General features: G+C 39.2%; 1 protein-coding gene across 3 annotated transcripts in view; it reads right to left on the bottom strand.

The window, feature by feature from the left end:
- The window catches only part of LOC140070862 (melanopsin-B-like), a 73,873-nt gene that overhangs the window by 6,343 nt on the left and 42,923 nt on the right, over positions 1–24,607 (bottom strand). For all 3 annotated transcript variants that reach the window (XM_072117890.1, XM_072117873.1, XM_072117881.1), the window contains 5 exons: positions 20,024–20,227; positions 19,152–19,323; positions 17,472–17,627; positions 15,623–15,730; positions 13,710–13,884 (listed from right to left, as the gene is read on the bottom strand). In XM_072117890.1, the coding sequence (XP_071973991.1) occupies positions 13,710–13,884; positions 15,623–15,730; positions 17,472–17,627; positions 19,152–19,323; positions 20,024–20,227 (815 nt within the window). The remainder of the gene's footprint in view (positions 1–13,709; positions 13,885–15,622; positions 15,731–17,471; positions 17,628–19,151; positions 19,324–20,023; positions 20,228–24,607) is intronic.

The raw sequence follows: 24,607 nt of genomic DNA, 5'->3' as shown, positions 1-24,607 counted from the left end.
GTACTTGACACCCGAGCCCTGAACATAAATTCATAGTTTAGATCTATGAAGTATGCCATGGGTGGCTTGGATGCATAGCTTTTATATAGTCCTAAGCTGGCATTTCCAATACATGAGACAAGATACATGGGAGAGACAAAGAAAGTGACTAGCGAATCGATTCGAACGAAGTGGAATTCAGTCCGAATTTCAAGGAAAATTAGATTCGTCACAGATCCAAAGTTTATGGTGATTCGTGGGAACGAAAGTGCTTTTTTTCTCCTTCATTACCAAAATGGGCATGAGCACAACATGTTACATGGGGCAGAGAACTCTGGGAAGGAGAATGGAACACCCTCGAACACATGTGCACAGACCTGTAAGCCAATCAGCGACCGGCAGGCTTATGTAATGTCATACAGCCCTATAAAAACAGATGGCTATGTCCAATCGTGGCATTTAACAGTGCATTTGCTGTCTCCAGCATCTAGCTGTTTGTACTGTGCTGTAGCAATTTCTGCTCCAATCCCAGGGTGTTCATTTTAAGGGATCTGTATACCCCAAGTAGCAGTTCTTTTTTGTTGCTGAAGTGAATAGGAAGAAATCTGTGTAAAATCCACATATTTTCTGTAGTGATATCTTCTCAAATCCCAGGGTGTCCATTTTGGGGGGATCTGTGTACCCCCAATAGCAGTTCTTTTTGTTGCTGAAGTGAATAGGAAGAAATCTGTGTAAAATCCACATAGTTTCTGTAGTGATTACTGCTCCAATCCCAGGGTGTCCTTTTTGGAGGATCTGTATACCCCAAATAGCAGTTCTTCTTTTGTTGCTGAAGTGAATAGGAAGAAATACGTGTCAAATCCACGTTGTTGCTGGAGTTATTTTTGCTCAAATCCCAGGGTGTTTGTTTTCGGGGATCTGTATAGCCCAAATAGCATTTTTATTTGTTGCTGAAGTGTATAGGAAGAAATATGTATCAAATCCACATAGTTGCTGGGATTTTTGCTCCAATCCCAGGGGTTTTTTTGTTGCTAAAGTGAATAAGAAGAAATCTGTGTAAAATCCACATAGTTTTTGTAGTGATATCTTCTCAAATCCCAGGGTGTCCGTTTTTTGGGGGGGATCTGTGTACCCCAAATTGCAGGGTTTTTTGTTGTTGCTGAAGTGAACAGGAAGAAATCTGTGCAAAATCCACATAGTTTCTGTAGTGATTTCTGCTCCAATCCCAGGGTGTCTGTTTTGGGAGATCTGTATACCCCAAATAGCAGTTTTTTTGTTGTTGCTGAAGTGAATAGGAAGAAATACATGTTAAATCCATGTAGTTGCTGGAGTGATTTTTGCTCCAATCCCTGGATGTCCGTTTTGGGGGATCTGTATACCTCAAATTTCAGGGTTTTTTTTGTTTTTGATGTGAATAGGAAGAAATTTTTGTTAAAATCCACATATATTCTCTAGTGATTTCTGCTCCAATCCCAGGGTGTCCGTTTTGGGGGATCTGTATACCCCAAATAGCAGTTCTTCTTTTGTTGCTGAAGTGAATAGGGAGAAATACATGTCAAATCCACGTTGTTGCCTCTAGTAATTTTTGCTCAAATCCCAGGATGTCTGTTTTTGGGTATCTGTATACCCCAAATTGCAGGGTTTTTTTGTTGCTGAAGTGAATAGGAAGAAATATGTGTCAAATTGGTTGACTAGGTCATCCACTTCCTCCCAAACTACATCTGACAACCCCAGCCAAGAGTCTGTAGGTTCGTCAGATACAACCCTTAGTTGGCATGGCCCAGAAGCAGGTCAGTGGCACTCACCTATCCTCAACCTGACTCTGTCCTGTTAATTTCCCTCAGCCAGAGATCTACTAGGTGGTCAGCGCCACTATACAGCGAAGATGAATTCTTTCAGGACAGTCAACAGCTTCTTGGCAGTGAAGAGATGAGGCAGACATCCTCTGCTTTGTGTAGTAGGCGGGAAAGTAGAGATGTGGAGAGTGGCACGGTATGTTATGTTGCCTTTGCAAGTAGTCGGGCTGTGCATACTGAGACCATTGAGGTGAATAGCAGTGACAGGGAAACACAAATCGATGATGATGTAACCAATCGCACTTGGGAGCCGGGTAAAGCCAGGGATTCATCATCATCGTCGGGAGAGGAGGGTGTCAGCTTGCGCGTCAGGCAGCGAAGCAAGCAGCAAGTCGCTACTGTGGCCGTGAGTCAGCAGGGTGGCAGCAGTGCAAGGAAGGGAGCCAAATGGCCGCGGGGTACAAACCCTGCTTCGAGGGTCCAAGTAAGCAGTGGCACAGGGGCTCAGCGAGGCAGCTGCATTAGTAATCATTCAGTGCAGAGTGTTGGCAGTAATGTCACCACCTCAGCGGTGTGGCAGTATTTTGTTAAGACAGCAGAGGAACTGAACATGTGTATATGTAGAATCTGCGGGCAGAAATTGAAGCATTGCCAGGGAGCTAACGTTGGCACCATGGTCCTGCATCAACACATGCAGCGTCACCATCCAATGGCCTGGAAGAAACGTAGCTCAGTTGTGGAGGGCCATCCTGCAACAGCAGCAGCATCTAGTGACACACATGCTATTTCAGCCAGTCAAGACATCAGCACCTCTGTCGAAGAGAGCTGTTTGTCTTTGAAGTCATCTCCCAGTCCAGATCCTCTTGCTCCTCGCTACGCATGGCACGAGCAGGCGTTGAAAGAGGTGATTACAAAGAGACAACTGTATGCGTCCAGCCATTCTAAGGTTCAGAAGCTGACCGTGCTCCTGTCCAAGTTGTTGGTGCTGCAGTCCCTCCCTTTCCAAGTCGTGGACTTGAGCTTATCTGTTCTTCCCAGGTGCTGCAACTATGGTTAGGGCCAGTACATGTCCTCTACGGCCCACTGGGTGAATGTGCTTCCCACCTAGCCACACCAACAACTTGAACAGGAGACGCCGCACACACAGGGGAGGAACTGGTCCGCGCCATGCAAGAAGAAATCAATCTGTGGCTCCACGACGACTGAAAACCGGAACCATGGTGACAGATAATGGGATGAACATGGTATCTGTGCTGCACCAAGGAGGGATGGTCCATGCGACCTGCATGGCGCACATGTTCAATCTGGTTGTCAACATGTTCCTCAAGTCTTCTACCCATCTGCAAGACATTCTAAAAATGGCCAGGAAACTGTGCATGCACTTCAGCCATTCTTACAAAGCCAAGCACACCCTCCTCAAGTTGCAGCCGCAGAACGGCCTCTCCCAACATAGTCTGATATGCAGCCTCCATAAGTTAGACTGCCTGTATGAACAGAGAAAAGCCATTAATGATTTTTTGATGATGCAAGCGGACCCAAGTACTCCCCTGTGTAACTTTGATGTCAGCCACTGGCAACTCATGCGTGACTCCTGCCGTTTGCTCAGGCCCTTTAAAGAGGTCACATTATTTGTCAGTCGCCAGGACTGCTGGATGAATAACGTCATTCCACTGCTCCATGTCTTGGAACTCATGCTGCAAAATCTGTCTGGTCAGGGCACTGGAGAAGTGGCTACTACATCTCATGGCCACATGAATCCGGTGGGGCCTGAACTGGAGGAGGAGGACATGGGAGCACAAGCAGAGTCTGGTAAAATCAGTGGTTTTTCCGCTCAGCAAAGAGTGGAGCACAAAAGAGGAGGAGCAGATGACCCAGAAGCACCGTGGCAGTATACAGTGGAGATGGAGGCCGGGAGTGCCTCAGGGTCACTTGCGCAGATAGGTTAAAGCAGCATCCTGTGCTCCAACTAGTGACAGCTGAATAGTCAACATCCGACATAGGGATTACTTTTGGCTCTCCACCCTCTTGGACCCTTGCTACCAGTCAAAAATGGGTGACTTTTTTCCAGCTGCTGAGAAACAACTGGCATACTTTAGAGAAATACTGTGCAGACAGTTGGCCACTGCCTATGAGCATTGTGCCACTCTGTGGCCTCCCATGTTGCTGCCAGCTAAATAATTTGTTATTGTGCCACTCTCTGACCTCCTGCTGCTGCTTATGATGCTGCCACCTCCACACTCTGTCATTGTGCCACTCTGTGGCCTCCCATGTTGCCACCAGCTACACAATTTGTCATTGTGCCACTCTCTGACCTCATGCTTCTGCTGCCATCTCCACACTCTGTCATTTTGCCACTCTGTGGTCTCCTGCTGCTGCTGCCGCCACCTCCACACTCTATCATTGTGCCACTCTGTGGCTTACCATTCTGCTACCACCTCCACATTCTGTCATTGTGCCACTCTGTGGCCTACCAGGTTGCTGCCACCTCCACACCTTCCATAATGCTGTTTTTACCCTCCACCACTCTATGAAGTTGTCACTATTTGCTTTTCCCCTTCATTTCATCTGTCAGAAGGAATAAAAAGCCTAAGGATTGATAGCCAGAAGCAGGAGTGGATACAGAACACAGAGGACATGCGAATATCCCATTTACTGGTTATCCCTGTTTTGAATCCACTCTTGTTTATTTTTGGCTTTAGCAATACTGATGATGGATTATTGACCGATTGAAAGTGGACACTGACGGATGGAATGAAGGGCAAAATGATCAGTGAAGTCAATGCAAAATTACTGCCGACACCCTCTCCATTTTTTGGGGGGGTTTCTACATGTATCCACGTTTAACAGAACAGATTCTGTCATAATCTATGGAATCATCTGATGTCAGTGTAAAAAGATTTCACTCTTTGATGTTATAGTGGGATCTTGTCCCTCAGATCAGTCCTTTCAAGTTGGCACAGACGTTACCTTGTTGGGCTGCGTTCCCTTTCACTTATTTGGTCAAGTTGGCCTCTGTAAGTGCCCATGGATTGAAGAGTGAAGCGATTCTAAGAGCGGCGGCTGTCATGTGTGTGTCATACTAAAACACAGCATTGTTTGAAGACGAAACCATGCTCCCTAAGGATATTTGAGCATGGCACAACGTTCTACAACACCCTACAGGCTCTCTGCAGCCAGGGAATACCTGTTTTTTAACGTGATTCGTCATGATTCAATTCGGTCGAATCTAATGTTCGTCTCAGCCCCTTGGTATTAACACACTGTCACTGATTTCAGGTATTAACTCTAAAAATGTTACTGGCAAAGCGGCCAGTGTCATTTAAAAATACTGGCGGCGCCAACATGGTGACATTTTACCAGGCGGCATTTAAATTGTAACCCCTGTGATCCGTCACAGTACCAATCATGTATTACCAGTGGTAGTGAGAATTCTGGTTCGGGTAACAGAACCTTCCAAAGTTGGCCCGAACCCAAACCTTAATGGGTCTGCTCATTCCTACCTATAACCCATAACAATCATTATATTTTATTATGATTGGTAAGGTGAACTGAACCTTCTGCCATTAACATGGGAGTCCAGAACATCAACAGTGAGCCATGTACGGGGGCATGTATCAGGAATTGGCCTTTTAGCACCAGAGTTGATAGTCGCTTAACCTAGTACAACATGAACTTATTTAGGCTTAGCAATAAATGTATATGAATGGTATTTATCCTCTCTATACAGACGTGTAACTCTTTAGGAGATGTACGTTTTTGGCCTCCCATTAAAAAAACAGGCCCCCCAACCTACAGGTTTCCTTTATAATACTTGTGTGTTCATATGTGGAGAAGCTACTAGGGGTCTCTGTGTGACTGCTGAAGTAAACAAGAGGGTATCCATTCACCAACAGCAGACATACAGGAGTTATTGTAAATGATGAGGAATAAAACACAAAGAATATCGGAAAAATACATAGCTCTTCTTGCAATAATTAATAGATGTAAACCCCCTATAAGTAGTTTGCGTAGCTCCAATAAATAATAAAGTGTCAGAAAAATGCTACAATTTTCAAGTACATGTCTCCTCATTCAATTCATAAATACCCGTACAGTCTGTCTAAAACAGAACATGTTTATTTTGAACACATCCTTGCATGCATGTCATAATATATGTACTGTTTTTAGCTTGGAGCAAACAGTCGATTAATTTTAGTGGGCAGGAGCATCTTCATGACAGTGTCCAAACATTAAGCAACCTGCAGTCTCTGCTACAAGCCTAGCATTACATTGTCTAAATCTGAGGAAGATCGAATAGGCATCTGCACACCACGGCAACTGTGTATTAACACAGAAGTGTACCTACAGAGACATCCAACCTGACACACTAAAGAATGGAGAATGTGCACCATTATATACAGGCACATCTTACGGTATAATATCTTCTATAACAGTGCACATCTTCCACAGTAGACAGCATGAATTGGCAGCTCTAATTAAAAAATGTCGGGGGAGAGAGAGGGGACAGCGGAATGGGTGGAATAGGATCTCTCATCTCTAATTCCTGCCGTGTCCTTCCTCCATGTGGTGAGCAGCTACTGGGACAGATCTGAGTAAGTGTATAAATGTATGAATAGTGCATAAATATATCAGTGCATAAATGAGTATATGTGGATATACATGTTGACATGCAAATATGTATATGTTCTGAGGGAGTATATTCTGAGAAGTCTGTTTCACTGGGAGCTGAAATGAAGTATATAGTCACAATAACAGACTGAGATCGAAATTAACGTAAAGAGAAATTCACACTGTTGTTATGGAAAACTTGATGACATTACACCTCAACTAGGATCTGTTTACCATGATAAGCAGGTCATTGGTCATTCCTTATGATAGGACTAAAAAAATTTTTTCTAAACGTTTACAGTGGCTTTAACACTATGAGGAGGATTCATTATTGGCTTTGCACCATTTTTTTGGGTTTGTCTTGTATTTTTTTATTTTTTTTGCGGTTTGCGAAATGTGAACCATATTTATGATGTGTCAGCGCAATTTAGCTTCTTTTCCGACACTCACACCTTTCTTTTTGCTCAATTTGGCACAAAATTAGATAAACAAAAACAAATTCTAACAACTTCTAAACCCCTTCTTGCAGTTTCACAATTCTGACATTCATTTGTTCTTTTTACAGTGCCCCAAATACATTAATGCCTTACAACAGAATATAACATGAACAACACCTAATGCCAAAAATAATGAATGCTTCCCTATGTGATTTAAGTAAAAACAGTTTATTATAAGAGATTCCTCTTGCATCTGAGACTCTGTTCAGCTATTATTTTCACTATAGTAAATTAGGCTAAGTTCACACAATAATAAGGATTTCCAATTATTTACCTCAGTTACAAAAAGAAACTGAACATAACGGATGGCAGTGTCCGTTAACAGTTCAAACTATTTACTTTCACTTTCAAGACATCAATCTATAGCTTCTTTATCTGTATATGTATCCATCTCTCAAATCTATCTATTTGTCTATCTATCCCTTATAAATATCATCTACAGATATATCATTACTACCTACCTATTGATCCAGATGTTCTGTCTACCTATCTACTTATTGATCTGCCTACTTATCTTTATACCACACATTTATCTGTAATCTATCCATTATCTATTTTACTATCTATAAATATTAATGTTAACTATTTCTTTCAATCAATAACTGTCTATTTCTTTATGTAAAAAAAATGTAAAAAAATTACACTTACTATCCATCCCCATTGACTACAATGTAAAAGATAATGTAATTGGTTATGGTCAGTTAGGCATCATCCATTTTGAATCTTTTTTTTTTTTAACGGACAGAAGTTTTTCAAACTCTGTCATTCTTTCCGTCCAAAAAACAGAAGAAAAACAGATGATTGTCTAACAGATAACAACGGATGACATTAAAATTGCATTGTTTTCAATGAGATTTGTAATGGATCCATCCAATTGCAGTTCCATACTTTTTTAAGTGGACGCTAGAAACGGAAATCTGAATGGTAGTGTGAACTCAGCCTTAGAGAACTGGAAATAAAGCCAGCAATATTATTATGCAATCTAGTTTTAGGAATAGAGTTCACTTCATATCACCAATTAAATTTCATTATTTTTAATGTAGATTGAATGATAATCTGCCATACATAAATATTTCTTCAATTAGATGTTATTAAGGACTTACTCCTTGGATACGGCCACCTCTACTAGAGGTATTGCACAAAGAAACAAAAGGTTTATGAAATATCCGGGTATTACTGCATGTCCCACAGTTGTCCTGTAGTAATGATCGCTGAATCCATGTGGTCAGGCAGGGCTCAATAGTGCATGTCTGGCCACTGCTGCCAAAATGTGAGGTGGTCGTAACCGAGGAAGCCATCTCATTTCTAAGGGACAACATGGCAACATTTATGAGAAATTATCTTCACACAGGGACATTTTTTAAACAACATCCAATTGAAGAAATGTTTACATATGTCAAATGAATTACATTAAATGTGAATGCCTAAATGGGAATACCCCTTTAATTAGCACAGAGAAACAATGGCAATGTTCAAAAATAACATTATTTTATCTGTAAAAAAACGTCATGATCACATACATCAATCAACCATGGTGCACCATATTTCTCTGTGATTTAAAGACAAAAGGAATTGTGTTAGGATAGTGGAAACTAATAGCTAAATCTGGCAACTGAATTTGAGTAATAAAGCTATGCCTACAAAATATAATATAAACATAACTTTTCCCACATATACTACTATTTCTAAACAGTTTATCCTCTTCAGTTTTCAGTTTCAATATATAACATTTAGAGATAAACAAGAGGGTAAGTACATTGAATGCCCCAGTATTTCTACATAGGATGAGCTCCCCAGTAATACAACAACAATGCAACTTGTAACCAGCAAAAGTACTCCAAAAAATAGAATGGGAAGGGAAATGTCTTTACATAGTGCAAGAATAAAAGTAATGTTCTACATTTACATTATACAAGTTGATGTATATACTGTAATACTGTAAGGCTAACTGCACATGATGGGGAAATGGCTGCAGAATTTTGCAGCAATAAATCTGCAAGCATTCCAAAATGGCAAACCCAGTAGTCAGGTTTCTGTATTTTTTGATTCTGTTTTTTATATTAGGGAAATTCTTAATCTGAATGAGTGTTGTTGTTGCAAATGGGATAGTTAATGTAAGATGACAGCATGCACTTCATACGATTATAAATTTAGTATAAATGAAATTTAATTGGTCTACATTTGTATATTATGAAAATGAAGAATTGGATGTTAAATTGTGCCACAAAACAGGGTGAATAAAAGGAGTAGAAGGTATCTTATTAGGAATGTAAATGACAATAGAAGAAGACAAAGAACAAATAGCAAGGTTTGTCCCACATGACACATTTTCTTGTGACATTTTGTGCTGAATCTGATTTATTTATATCACAGAGCATACTTGACTACAACCAGGGTCAGTAATTTTCATCTTATTTTTATGTCCTAAGTACACTGAAACTTCAGTCCTCTTCTTCCACCTATTGTGGTCCTGCCCTGTTGTTAGGAAATACTGGGTGAAGGTTTGTAAATTAATTTTTGATAAAATGGGCCCAGAAAGCCCCAAGGTGTGCTTCCTCCTGGTGGATCTGCATCTGTTCCAAACCACTGCGGGCATTGAAAGGGTCAATTTTTTCTGTAAGAGGTACAGTCTGGATGAGATCCCTTTTAAATTGTGAATGGTTTTGGATCCTAATGATGAACACTAGCTATCACAATGGCCTTAATTGTTGAAGTGATCTCATTTTAAATGACTGAATGTTTTTACTTTGTATATATTTTGGCTCATTTACTAAGGGCCCCGCGGACCACACTTTCATTGGACATCCCGACGATTTGCATTTTACGCCGCTGGGACAGGGGTTTAAGAGGGGTTTTTGGTGCGCGTATCACCGGCTTTCAAGCAACAGATATTGGGGGGCGGGCAAACCACGGAATTTAACTTCAAAATTGTGTCGCAAGCCAAGCACTTACATGCACCGGGGGGAAGATGGTGAACTCCGGCGGACTTGAGCTGATAAGAGACACATGCAGGGAATCGGGCGCACGATCTAAGTGAATTGCAGCACAGTGCATTCCGGACGGACAGTGCACTTTCGGGAACTTCGGGGGACCAGGGTTAATATTAATAATGTATTTATAGAAACAAAGGTCTTGTGATTCATTATTATATATATGAAGATCTTGTGATTCATTATTATATATATGAAGTACCCTCACGAATAATATATACAGGTGGTCCCCGACTTAAGAAGACCTGACTTACAGACCACCTCTAGTTACAAACGGGCCTCTGGTAATTGGTAATTTACTATACTAGCCCTAGGCTACAATAAACAGCTATAACAGTTATTAAAGGTGTCTGCAATTAAACTTTATTGTTAATCCTGATTCTTATGACAATCCACCATTTTTAAAATCCAATTGTCACAGAGACCAAAAGAAATTTGGCTGGGGTTACAATTATAAAATATACAGTTAAGACTTACATACAAATTCAAATTAAGAACCAACCTACAGAACCTTGTACGTAACCCGGGGACTGCCTCTATTGCCAACATTTAAAAAAAATGAAAACTTTTTCAAGTATGCTAGATTTTAAAGAGATTGTATCCTTTTAAAGCAGGGGTCAGGAACCTTTTTGGCTGAGAGCCATGAACGCCACATATTTTAAAATGTTATTCCGTAAGAGCCGTACCAAATGGACATGCCCCCCAGTATATAGGTAGACCCAGTGTCACGGGTGCCCCTGCGATCTACGTCTCGTGCCCCTCTCCATGGAGGCGCCCCTTTCCGAGCTCACTCAACTCACCACTTTCCGACTCCCGTCCCGGCTGGCCAGCGCTTGCGAGCCGGCACTTGCAGATTTAATGGGCCAGTGCGCTGCTGATTGGCGCAGCCCACTTTCCGGGTTGCTATAAAGAACGGCGGCTCCCAGCATTGCCCGTCGGATCTTAGTGCTTCATACCTCGAGGAAGCTTTCCACAGTGTTGACCTCCCATTGTGACCCCGGACCAGTAGATGGGTAGCCACAGCACATACTCCCAGTAGATGGGTAGCCATAGCACATACTCCCAGTAGATGGGTAGCCATAGCACATACTCCCAGTAGATAGGTAGCCACAGCACATGCCCCCAAGTTGATAGGTAGCCATAGCACATGTCCCTCAGTATATAGGTAGCCACAGCACATGCCCCAAGTATATAAGTAGCCCCAGCACACGCCCCCAGTATATAGGTAGCCCCAGCACATGCCCCCAGTGCTACCTGCAGCCAGCTCCTCATCGGACCCATGCTCTTCTCTTTGACCCAGGCTCAGATGATGGCGCCTGGGTCGTTCAAAGGACGTAGGCGGCGGTAACATACTGTGTCCAGTGATCAGTCTAAGAGACACACAGCAGCCATCACTATTTATTAAAGTTCTGTCTAAGAGCCATATGCAGCCAACAAAAGAGCCATATCTGGCTCCCGAGCCGTACGTTCCCTACCCCTGTTTTAAAGGAAATGGAGTTTCTGAATTTTATGTTGTTTAGAAAAATATATTGTTTCCCTTAAACGTACTGCTTATGTATTCAAGGGTCTCTCTATCAAAAATCTAATAATGACCTATCCACAGGATAGGTCATTAATAGGTCATGAGTACCCAGAGCAATGAGCTGAAACTGATTAAGCCAGACACAAACAGCTCAATCTATAGTTTGATGTCTATCTAGGCTTATGCACTTCTATGAGAGCAGCAGCTACAGTAAGCCTAGACCAGGCCTGGGAATTACGGCCCGCAGACCAAATCCGGCCCCCTATCTCTGACCGGCCCAACTGAGCTTTTTGAAAAATTTGAGCTCCCATCCCCATGATTAATAATGATGCAATGAGGTCCTCCATGTTTTCATTGAATCAATGTAATGTTTTATTTACAGTTTTTTTTGTGTAGGGATAGTATATACTGAATACAGTATATATCTATTGAGAAGAATGGAGTTAAGCATATTAGTCTGCCCCTCATGCCATCATTCCAATTTCTCATGTGGCCCCTTGGGAAAAATAAAGGCCCACCCCTGGACTAGACAGTGGCAGCAATTTAAAGAGAGCGTGGAAACTTGATCAGTGGGGGTCCTCTGTGTCGAACTCCCGCAGACCACCGTTTAAGGATCAATCCTATAGATTTTATCCAGATAATACCTTTTAAACTCTTCTTATTTAGTTTGGATGAAATTTGCTTAAAGGAAAACTACCAGTTAGGATACAAAAAAACAAACCCGGAGCTATGGGCTCCTAATTATAGGTCTTTTTTCTAGGCAATCCCGACATGTCAATTTTAGAGAAGACCAGCACCAGGATCAAATGAGGAGGAGTGCAGGTGAGTATGTCCGGTTTGTTTTTGTATATTAACTGGTAGTTTTCCTTTAATGCTTTTTTGGTAAATATTATACAAAAGTATATGATGCAATGTTACACTTTGAGATCCGTTCTGAAAACAAAGTATCTATTGATGAAAAAAAAAAAAAAACTTATTCCATGTATTAATCTTCTCATGTGTGGAATTCTGAATACATATTTAAATAAAAGGATTGAAAACAAAGAGGAATTATTTATATTTTTCAGTGGATGATTTTTTCATTCTGTTTTCTGCCATCAAAGGTTTCAGCTTCCCCTGTTTAACCCTGGCATGATTTATAGAACTGAAAACCATGGACTTTATATTATTAGAGTCTGAACTCTTTTTCTCTAGAGCACACTGATGATTCACTCTGATGCTTGAGAGTTCTAGTCAAAAAGATTCTGTAGAATATTTCGTAAGTAAAATCAGCATTGTTTGGGGCACTTTATAAGCTTTCAGACATAGTTTTCTTGTTTCCCACTGATCTGTCATTTTGCATTTTTATCTCCATGCAAATGTGCAACAGGGACATGACCGCAGCTGCTGGTGCACCTGTTCTCTACTTTCTATGCTGCCTAGGATTATCCTTTTACACACTGAGCAGCATAGAGAGAAGGAAAGAGGTACAACAATAAGTGCAGCCACACATCTGATTCAGTCAAAAGCTTGTCTACATAAATACAATATATTATTAAGGTATTACTTTAATTCTTTTTTACAATGACCTATTGCTGAAAAATAGAAAAGGTCCATATGAAGAGCTTATAAAGTTTCCTACACAATGCCCTTGAGGAATTCTTATTATTACTTGCCTAATCATTTGGGTACAGTTTAATCATACAATAGTCTATGGCAGTGATGGCAAACCTTTTAGAGACCGAGTGCCCAAACTACAACAAAGACCCGCTTATTTATCGCAAAGTGCCAACACAGAAATGTAATTAGCGATTTATACTCCCTGTTCTGTCACAGATTTCATTGTTACCAGCACTCTGAGGCACCAATAAAGCAGAAAACAGTGCCAGGTACAGCTGTCACTTTAATATAGCTCTGTGCACAGCAAGTCCTGGGCTGTCTGGGACTGCAGGAAGATACCTGGAGTCCTCTCTGGTGATGGCCTGAGTGCCCACAGAAAGGGCTCCGAGTGCCACCTCTGGCACCAGTGCCATAGGTTAGCCATCACTGGTCTATGGGCTCTATGATTATAGATTTCAATTACCATTAGATTTCCACATTTGTAATGATAAAAATGTTATATATACAATTTCAATACAATTTACATAGAGACTATCATATACTGTAACGTATAGCGAGTTATATAGTGTCTGGAAGAGAATGGACAGTTCATAATCTACATTCATGGATGATTTTAGTATATTTTTTGGTTTAAGTATTGTTAAATATGCTCTGTTCATTTATCCCAGACATACCTACAATATCCACTAGGTGGTGTGATCCAAAAAGTTGAACTCACTGTTTCCGCAGTAGATACTGTAGAGATGCAGCTGTTCTTTTTTCTTAAAGCTAGAGATTGGCGACTGTAGACTGATCCTCTAAATGAGGAGTCAAAATTGCTTGTACACATGCTGTCTTTTTTTGGTAGTCTGATGAGGAACCGAAGACATGGTACAGTCTTGTGAATAGTTTCCCTAGGAAGACAAATTACTTTATTATATTGATGAATAAAAAATATTTGGAAAAAATCCTCTGAATCACCCAAAATCACCTTTCTGCTTCTGCGGCTCTTTTGAGAGCCCGGCATGTTAGTTTTTCTGGCTTTGTTGGAAGTACATGCACAATTTAACAATAAGCAAGTAAGTGTCTGTCTTGTGGACAACTTTTTTATGTTTTTCCATTTCTGACCAACTTCCCTGACGAAAAGATCAAATTCGATGGAAATGGCAAGAAAATGCAGTTACCCCAAAACTGTTGTTTTCATTGATATTATATTGGAAACTGTAAAAACTTTTAATCACTTTTTATTAAAAATGCTAAATAAAATTGCTAAAAAAGTGGTGATTTCGGCATTCGAATTTTTTATGTTGTTTGCTGAATGGGAAAATTATATTGATAGGTCAGGCATTTTGGGATGCAAAGAAATTTAGCATATTTATGATTTTGTTTATTATGTGCATACTTGGGAAAAGGGGGGTGATTAGAATTTTTCCAGGCTAAGTTACATAAAAATCTAAGTCTTTTTTTTTTACAAGGAATGAGCTAGAGATGATCATTTTAACCTCTACTCTACATAGCACTGGTGGTACTTTGAACATATTGAATGATGTGGTAGATTTCCTATGTTCCATGCTGTACTGCTGTGGCCACACATCTCATATCTTGTCCATCATGTTCCTTATTGTGTTGTTGCTGCTACCACTACTACCACTATACATCTTTCTCTGTTGTTTTTTCTTCATGTTTTTTTAAGCCATTGCTTTAATTTCCACCTCAATCAATCACAGTCACTGGCAAATGCAGTTGTGGCGGTGAAAGGAGTAGGTGGACATTATTTTTATACATTTGCTTATCCACAAAAAGAGATCATTTTTGGACTGCTTGTATAAGCCATTATTTATTTCTTTGTATAAACCATGGAGCATTTATAAATCCGATAAAGCTCGGCCTCATTACGCCCACCTATGTCATTCAGCATTGCTGTTTTTTTTTTCTGCACAGTTTGGAAGAACAGGTTGTTACAGCCATAAACTCTGGGAAGAGTGCAGGAGTGGTTAATTACCACTTCTGTCTTCCTCTACTAGTGTTCAACTGTTGTGAATAGAGCCATCATCTCTTTATTCTCTGTGTACTAAGCATCTGAATGTACATTACAGTTTGCAAAGTGCTGTCTAAACCATTTATTGTAAAAAAGTCAATCAATAATGTATGAAGCTGAGACATTTGCACTGTAATGACACTTACATATTGAAACCTAAGTCTTAGGAAAGATGTTATATTTACAACAGTTATGGCTCTGGGTGCATGTGTTCCAGCTTTCCCAGGACAATCTGTGCTTCCTATGAAAACCAGTTATATAGTAAACTAGCAGTGTTTCTATAAAAACTGGGTGACCAATAAGACCACCATTTTATCCCCCCTTGAGGAATAAACTCAGTGACAGTCCATAGGATCACAATATTGCTAGCCATGCTGCTTAGTACCCAACTAGACAGCCATCTCAAATATTTATTATTGTGGGTATTTTGCTTGTTATAGAAAGAAATGTTCATAAAAAAAGAAAAATCTATTGTGTGATCTGACAAATGGTTTGAAAACTGTGGAAATAGAGGTCATGAGAGAGCAACAATCTTCCTCATTTTCTAGGCTATTAATGTTTTATCATTTTAATAGCAGGAGACTCTAGATAACCTAATGCAACTTAAGACTTACCTGTACTTAGGATGTATTATTCCATAGATAATAGGATTATAAATTGCAGAAGCTTTAGCAATCACTGCAGGAACTGTCTTGGAAATTGGTGTTAAAGAATTCCCATGGCTAAAATAGAAATGTATAAGTAATCAGTACAGGATTTGTAGATGTTGAGTAATCTTTCCAAATCTTCAAAGAAATATTCAAAGGTGCAGATAGATATTTGGTACATAGATATAACATAAGTGGATTTGAATATGTAACAGCTTTGCCTTTTTGGTCTTCTGTGCCATCCTTTGTTGGTAAGGTACAGCTGAGGATGTGCTGATATGTGTTTTTGTGTTTAATTCTGTCTTTGCTAGGCTGAGCACTGGTTTATCCCTTTACTAGCAGCTTTATTTAGTTTCTACCACACCTGTCTCCTGTAAACTGTGCTCTGGTTCACTAACAGTTATTTGGCTGTTATGGACAGAATCCCTCCCCACTCTGATGTCACAGAACTGATTCAATTATATTCTCCACTAGGGTTCTGTAATCTCATAAAAGGTTTTGTGTACAAATATTCGGTATAGTATTGCACTTAGCTAGTGTTCATTTTGTCTTTTGTTTTCTGGTACGTTTAACCTTATGCCTGATTCTCTGACTATGCAATTGCCTAGGGATTTTATACTGGGTTGTTCTTTTGGTTTTGACCCAGATTTGGCAACTATCCTTCTCTTTGTATTGCCTTGTCTTTATTTCAGTGTTGCAAGAAAGGAACTTTTACCAGTTGTCTTCTACCGATCACCCTGCATTACAGAATAGATAGATACTACATAAAGTTTTGATTATAGGGAGATGGAATGGGAGAGAGAAAGATAGGTGAAGATAGCCGCAACTCTGTTTGTAAGAAATGTAAGGATTTACTGGTACTTAAACATTTCACAAAATCCATCCATTGTGGAAACTTTGGATCTATTGATATATTGGCACTTGAGACATTGTAGGGTGAATGTAGATTATAGCTTAGTTTCAGTGATTTAAGTAGAACCAGCCACTCCTCTAGCTCATTGTTTGTATTGATGTGCAAAACATTTTGTTGGATAAAGATATTTGTATTTTAAGTCACATATACATGCTAACTTACATAAGCAATTAACCCTTAGTGCTCACACAGCACAGGATATAGACTGCATGTAACTGAGTTACTTAGGATTTGTTCCACTTATTACATGTTCCCTTCTCCTCCATGTGATGGAAGCCGCCAGGCTGTCACCATATACATCCTGCATGTGCACTGTGCAGTGTTCAGTGGATTTACTTGAGGGAAACTAAATTGATTTAATGCTAAATTACTTTGAGAGAGAAGACAAGGCATCATGGGATCTCTGGGCAAGCTAGCTGGCCTCAGCCTTAGGGCATAGACTGACAGATATTAGTCTCCGCCCACTTCACCTCTGGTGAGAAATATTTCAGAACAGAAAATGCCATAACTTTGGAAAGAAAAGGATGAGCAGCACAAAGTAGGCATCGTTCTGTTTGGGGAATTACATATAATAATTCAGTAAAATCCTCATAGCTTTACAGTTACGCTTTAAATGGCTTTCCTTGTGTAATTGCACAGGGTAACAAGTTATCAGATTAAGTTTAAGGATAGTTACAAGTGATAAATAGGACCATATTTATGACCCTTGTGTCATTGGTGTGCAAGGTCCCACTCACACTACCGTAGAATAGACTGCCCTCCAAAATTTGCAGCTTGGCCATTCAGCTCATACATGGAAATCACAGTCATGTGTATGTACCTACACAATGATATTGAGACATGTGCTAACCATATAAACAACAGACAACAAAAGACAACTTAAATAAATGTTAGTGTGCTTACCCAGCCCATGCTATTAATGTGACGCAAGCATAAGGAGACCAAGACAACACATACACAACTATAATGACGAATGCAATCTTTGCCATTTTCCACTCATTCTTCATAGTTGATGATAATGCGGTTTGCCGTCCACAGGAGGCTAGCTTCTGAACATTCCTAAGGGAAAACGTGCAAATTATACCAGACTTAAATAAGTGCAACATCTTGACAATGGGCAACCTTTATAAAAAGTAGTACAAACTGCACTAGTTGCAGTTTGCCTGTAGAGTGTGCGAAGTATGGCAGATAAAGCAGAAGTGGTGCATGGTCTTGATTGATCTGGCGCGCCCTGCACTGCTCTGGAAGTGTACACCAAATTTTTCTTGGTGCACCATTAACATAGAGTGTGCAACACAATTCTGTCAAGTCGAAGTAATAAATGTGGTGCACGGTCTGACTCTACATTGGAACGCCCCTTTAGGCGCAGAATTTTGCGGCACAGTGGAGAAAATGCAGCCACATCACAAAATACTTTGAAAATGCTTCTAATACTGCAGACAGAGAGATAACAGAAAGGGTTAACCCTTACAGCTATGCACCACATCACTTCTAATTCAGCAGGCATCATTTTGGGAGTATAATTCACTGCTAGACACCTATAGCTTCAGTATCTTCCAATCCTTGTTTCCTCTGGGTGAAAGATGGACTTAAGTGAAGTTGCCCCCCCCCACCTTGTTCAAATCAAACAAAATTTGTGTCCAACGTTTGTGCTACGTTTTTACAACTGAAATTTTAGCTGCTATCGTTTTTAAGATATTAATAAAAGTTTCCAGAGGTCAACCAGCTCCCCAGCCAAAATCTAACAAAACTGGTGGCAATCAATTTGTTCTACGTTTGTGCTGGTTTGTGCTGCTAAAATATTTCTTTGTGCTGCTTTAGTTTTGAATATATTAACAAAATTGTAAAGGTCAAAAGGTCAACCAGCTTCCCACATTAACCGAATCAAACAAAACTGGTATCAAACATTTGTGCTTTTTGTTTGTGCTGCTATCATTTTTAATATATTCATAATTTTTTCCAAAGATCAGCAGAGTTCATTCCTTTCAAAGTACAATGTGTTTGCTAGCTCCCCCTGGTGATCAAACCGGAGGTGTCACTAGGTCTGTTTTTTTACCGCTTCATCCTAAACCTACGTAAATACCTAAAATGATAGCAGCACATATGAAATTTTTTGCTGCACAAACGTAGCACTAACGTTTGACACCAGTTTTGTTTGATTTGGTTAAAGTGGGGGGTTTGACCTTTTGACCTTTACAAATTTGTTAATATATTCAAAACAAAAGCAACACAAATGCAATACAATTGATTGGCACCAGTTTTGTTTGATTTGGGTAATATGGGGGGCTGGTTGACCTCTGATGACCTCTGGAAACTTTTATATCTTAAAAAAAAATGTATGCTGCACAAATGTAGCACAAACATTTAACACCAATTTTGTTAGATTTGAACAAGGTGGGGGGCCAACTTCACTCAGGTGACAGATGGACTTCCCCAATGCTCATCTTATGGGTTGAATCTGTTATTATTTAATATGTTAAATAGGTTTTTGTCTTTTAAATCCTAATTATCAATACTCTCATAATAGTTTAGTCATTATAAAAAATATGACCTATCCTAGTTACGTAATTACTCATATATTACCTGCTAGTATTTCTGATTGCCAAGAACATAAGCAAATAGCAGTGAAATATCACAACAAGTGGGATGAAGAAGACACAGCAGCACAGCATCATAGTGTAACTTTTGTTTGCAGTTGTAGATGTGACATAGTCCCATGTGCATGATATCATTAAACCTTCAGGCACATAGGAACCTAATGAAAATGGAAAAAATATAAATTATCTGACAGAATAAATGTACAATACAAAGCTGCAGGTAGTGTTAGGTAGGAGAACTGAAGAGCTCTTTGCCTTCGTGGGAAAACCCCTTTAATACATCTAGATAAGGACCATAACACTATGGAACAATTATGCAACATCATAAATAAAATCCTGATCGAATAGATAGCATGGAAGTGTGGCAAAATATAAACTTTGAATATTCCTCAGAATCAGGGCTGGGGTTCTTTAAATGGGGTAATTAACGAGGGCTCCCTTCCCTTCAGTGGTCCCCTGCCCATTGTGTACATGAAAGTAAATATCCTCTAGCACTCAGGAACTTGGGATTAAAATTTCATTCTTTTCATTCATTTATTTTGCATAGACTTTTTCTGGATTTTGGGTCCCAATTTTTTATTTTTGAACAGGGCCCCACTTAGTCTAAAACCAGATCAGATTAATAAAATATGAATAAGGTGATATAAAAATCATACAATAAACGGGAAATTCATTGCAGGCAATAGAGTCTCAGACTTTAGTCTTTTAATCTTAAGTAATATTACATAATATAAAATCTGTTTCATCTAAGAAGTGATTTGAATGAGATACAATGCAGTTAATCAGTGTGAGTGCATCTTAGCTATCATTCAATTTCTGTATGTATACTAAAATATATGTCAAAGTGATTGCACTTACTCCAACCAAGTAATGGTGCCATGCTCCACATTAATGAATAGAGCCAAACGAGAACAATAACTTGCATTGTTCGCTTTTTTGATGACCATTGTATAGATTGTAATGGCTTGGTTATAACTAGGTAACGATCGATGGCAATAGCTAGTAACGTCATCATCGAGGTTATTCCAAATAACGCCCCACAGAATGCATAGACATTGCAGGCTGAAGAAAATGAAAAACAAAACATTATTAGTGTCAGAATAAATTTTACATAAAACATCATAAATTCAAAATAGTATATGGCTATAGCAATGATATAATAAAATGCATCAAAATCTAGTAAAGTTGTTAAGTTTTGTTTTTTTATTTCTTTAAATGAGCTGGGGCATGTACCTGCTTTCTACTTGCTGTAGTTTCTTTCTAAGGGGATTAAGAATCATTTTGTAAAGGGGATTTTGAGGTAGATTTGACATTGTGTTGGCTTTGCTTTGTCACCTAGTAAATGGCGTACCTGTCACATAAGCTGTGTTCACGTGTAGAGAAACCCACCAAAAATATGCTACAAATCAATTATAGAAACATGCCATTGGTGCAAGAGACCTAACCAACTAGACAGGGGTGTAACTAAGAAAGACTAGACCCAAAAGCAAAAATGTTTGGGTCCTGGCCCTGAGGAAGCTGACAGCAAAATGATTGTCAGGATGCTGTAGTGGTGGTGATTTCTTCATGGAATAATATGCAACAGCCGGCTTGGTATATGATGTTGGTTTAGTAATACTGTAATCCTTCCATTTAGGATTTTGGAGTACTATGTGGATTACATAGGATATTAAACATTGTATTTGTGGCTCTCTGCTTACTACCCAGTGCTTATTATATGAATTGTAACATTATGTCTATTTGAGGGCAGCTGTTTTCAGGTTCACAAGACCATTTGTTTTTAAATTGTGTAATAGTATTTATTCATTAATTTTTTTTGTTTATGTTAGTTACTTTCTGTACTACTTGTAGGCATTAAAAAATGTTTTTGGGCCCTGCAAGGGCTGCAATGCCTATTAATGCGTCTATGGCCTAAGGCTATCCCTACACAATGCATTCTGGTAGTAGTAAAAATATAAGAACTGTCACTTATTGCCAGGCATTTCTCTAGTGGTATTTCTCAGGCACTTATCCTCCACAAGGACTGCATACGATGGAGAAGATTTAATGTCCGCTGCTTTAGATAAATCAATGTGTCTGATGCTTGATAATAATTTTGGGGTAGTGGAAGAGTGGTGAGTCATATTTTGTACCATATTTTAGTAAGCCATCTTTTTTGTGCCAAATTAATTAACTTTTTGTTTTACACACTTAGGCCCGTTCCACACTTGTGAGTGTGATGCAATGAACTCGCATCACACTCACAACGCGTTCTGCCGGGATCTCCTGGCCCGAACACTGCAAACCAGGAGGGAACTGACATGCTGAGTTCAGTCCTGATGTGCAGCGTTCAGCCGTGCGATCTGGGCAGCATGCATTACGAGTGTGATGCGTGTTCATCGCATCATACTCTCAAGTGTGGAATGGGCCTAAGCTTGTACTTTAGCTTCTATGTTGAAGGTGCACCTAAAAGAAATGGTGCATACTTCCAGAGCAGTGCACTTAGTGCAGTTTGCCTCACGTTTGATAAATCTGGGCCATTTTCTTTTGTTCAGGAATCTGAAGGGTAAACTGAGAAGTAAATGCATGTCCTGTGGTTAGACTTTAAAGGGGTTTGCCCATGAAACAAAGTTCATCAAATTTTAATCCCCTAGTGATTTTTAAACAGTAAAGATCAATTTTAACCCCTTTACTTTACAATTTTACTCGGTTTTATTGTCATTTTAGCTCCTACAACTCACTAATGATTAGTGTAAGATTCCAGAATGTGGGCAGGGACTCTCTAAGCAGAAACTATATGATCCTTCCAGTGCTGTGAGATGCAGTGTGCTGACAGTGTGCTTAGATTATCAGGGTGCAGGTTTATCTAGACTTTTATTTAGCTTCTGAAAATTCTACTAGAATCTGAAAAATAGAAAAAGAGAGATAGGAGAGACTCATGAGATATAAATCACAATGTAGCTCTGCTACCTCACCTACTCAATTAAACACATAGTCAGCTCTGCTTGTCTTGTCTGTAGCTTGTAGTGTAAGTCTCTGCACACTGCTGCTAGCATTAAAGGGGTATTCCCGTCTCGGCATTCACATTCAGTTTCATTAATCTTCCATATGTAAACATTTCTTCAATTGGATGTTATTAAAAAAAATGTTTCTGTGTGAAGATAATTTCCCATAAACATAGCCATGTTGTCCCTTAGAAACGAGATGGCTTCCTCGGTTACGACCACGTCACATTTAGGCAGCAGTGACCAGACATGTATTATTGAGTCCTGCCTGACCACCTGGATTCAGCAATCATTACCACAGGACGGCTGTGGGACATGTAGTAATTCTCAGACTTTTTGTTTATTTGTACAATCACTTCAGCAGAGGTGGCCGTATCTCAGGAAGCTATCTCGTTTCTAAGGGACCATATCACTACATCTATGGAAAATTATCTTCACACAGGAACATTTTTTTTAATAACATCTAATTGAAGAAATGTTTATTAATGGCAGATTAATCAAACTGCATGTGAATGCCCAGACGAGAATACCCCTTTAAGTACCTGTGTCTGAGCTGGTCTTGGAACGCAGGGGGAGATGTAGGAGGCAGAGAGCACTGTAGTATGCAGACAAGATACGCTATTTCTGAGAAGAATCCAACCATAGTCTTAAGATTTACAGTTGTAAATCTTTTGGGCAACCAAAATTGTATACTACGATTAAGGATCGCTTAGATCTGAAGCACATCATTTTCTTTATTTGTCATGGCAAATGTTTTTTAAAAGTATGGAATAAATTGTGTATTTAACTCCACTGGATTTTCGTATGGATTTGGCTGAATGCTGGACAACCTCCTTTCCTTTGTGATACCACGTACTGACTCCGACTCAGATACTGCGTGCATCGATCAAGGGGGACATCAGAGAGATGAGCTGAAAAGAAATCTTGTTGTTTCTTGTATACACCAGGACTGATAAAAACAAGTTGGAATTATATCTGTGAAATCCTGTATTTTGAATTAGAGAATGTTTTATTTTGTTATCCTGAGTATATTTAGGAATCTTGTCTCACTGGTCTATTAAAGAACACATATTTCACTCTGTTCAGACAGGACAACTCTGTTTAACATGTTACGCCATCTCCATGATAAATATTTCAGAAATGTATTCATTTTTAGAAGGAACTACAAAAATTAAGAACTATTTCAAATGTATGCAATGCTGACACTGACACACATATGGCTGTCACTTAAAAGTAATTAAATGTGACAGATTAGTAGACAAATTGCAACAAATTGCTGCACATGCTTTTGAAGAAATAATGTATTTTTCCAAATGATAGAACAAATTAGTTCAGTAGTTCTGACACTTAGAGCAATATAGATAGATACAAGATCAGAGAAATATAGTAGAGTCAGGGATTGCGTATGTTCCCTGGCACCCTGTGAGCTTCCTTCTGTTAGCTCCCCTTTCCCCATATGGCATACTGTCATACATTATAAAAATGATCATGGCATATAGTACCAACCTATATAGTATGCATAAAAGAAAGGTAAATACAGAAAGTAAAGGTGGTCTTAGAAATGTCAGTCTTTTATTTTTTATCACAAATATTTTATCACAAAGGTAAAAATATAATTGATACCTCCATAAATAGTATGCACATTATGATAATTTACTTGCCAAAAAAAATGTAATACTTTATAATTAGTCTTCAATATTATAATATTATACCATGAGCAACTACTATATCTACTACTACTATGTATCTGTTTGTCACAAAATCCTTGGTTCACAAAATAATACAGCAATGCAATGTCATGTCATTCAATGATATGCCATAGGTGTCTATGTGTGGACGCTATCTGTGGTTCAGTTGTCTGTTGTATTTTTTTAGGGGTTTTCTTACTATGCTAAAAATATGCTTTGAATTAGTGTAATTGCATTGGAGCCTGTAAACAAATTCAATATATGATATATATATATATATATATATATATATATATATACATACATACATACATACATACATACATACATACATACATACTCAGTGCCTTGCAAAAGTATTCGGCCCCCTTGAACTTTTCTACCTTTTGCCTCATTTCAGGCTTCAAACATAAAGATTTAAAATTGTAATTTTTTTGTGAAGATTCAACAAGTGCGACACAATTGTGAATTAAAACGAAATTTATTGGAAATTTTAAACGTTTGTAAAAAATAATAAATTGAAAAGTGGGGAGTACAATATTATTCAGTCCCTTTACTTTCAGTGCAATAAACTCACTCCAGACGTCAGTGAGGATCTCTGAATGCCTCAATGCTGTCCTAAATGACTGATGATGAATATAATCCACCTGTGTGTAATCAAGTCTCCGTATAAATACACCTGCTCTGTGATAGTCTCAGGGTTATGTTTAAAGTGTAGAGAGCAGGGTTAGACTGGCCCACTGGTAGACTGGGGGATATCTGCTTCAAAA

Source organism: Engystomops pustulosus, chromosome 1, assembly GCF_040894005.1.
Source record: "Engystomops pustulosus chromosome 1, aEngPut4.maternal, whole genome shotgun sequence".
In the NCBI taxonomy this organism is placed as follows: domain Eukaryota; kingdom Metazoa; phylum Chordata; class Amphibia; order Anura; family Leptodactylidae; genus Engystomops; species Engystomops pustulosus.
Note: the sequence above shows the minus strand (reverse complement) of the source record. Positions and strands in the feature narration are given on the sequence as shown.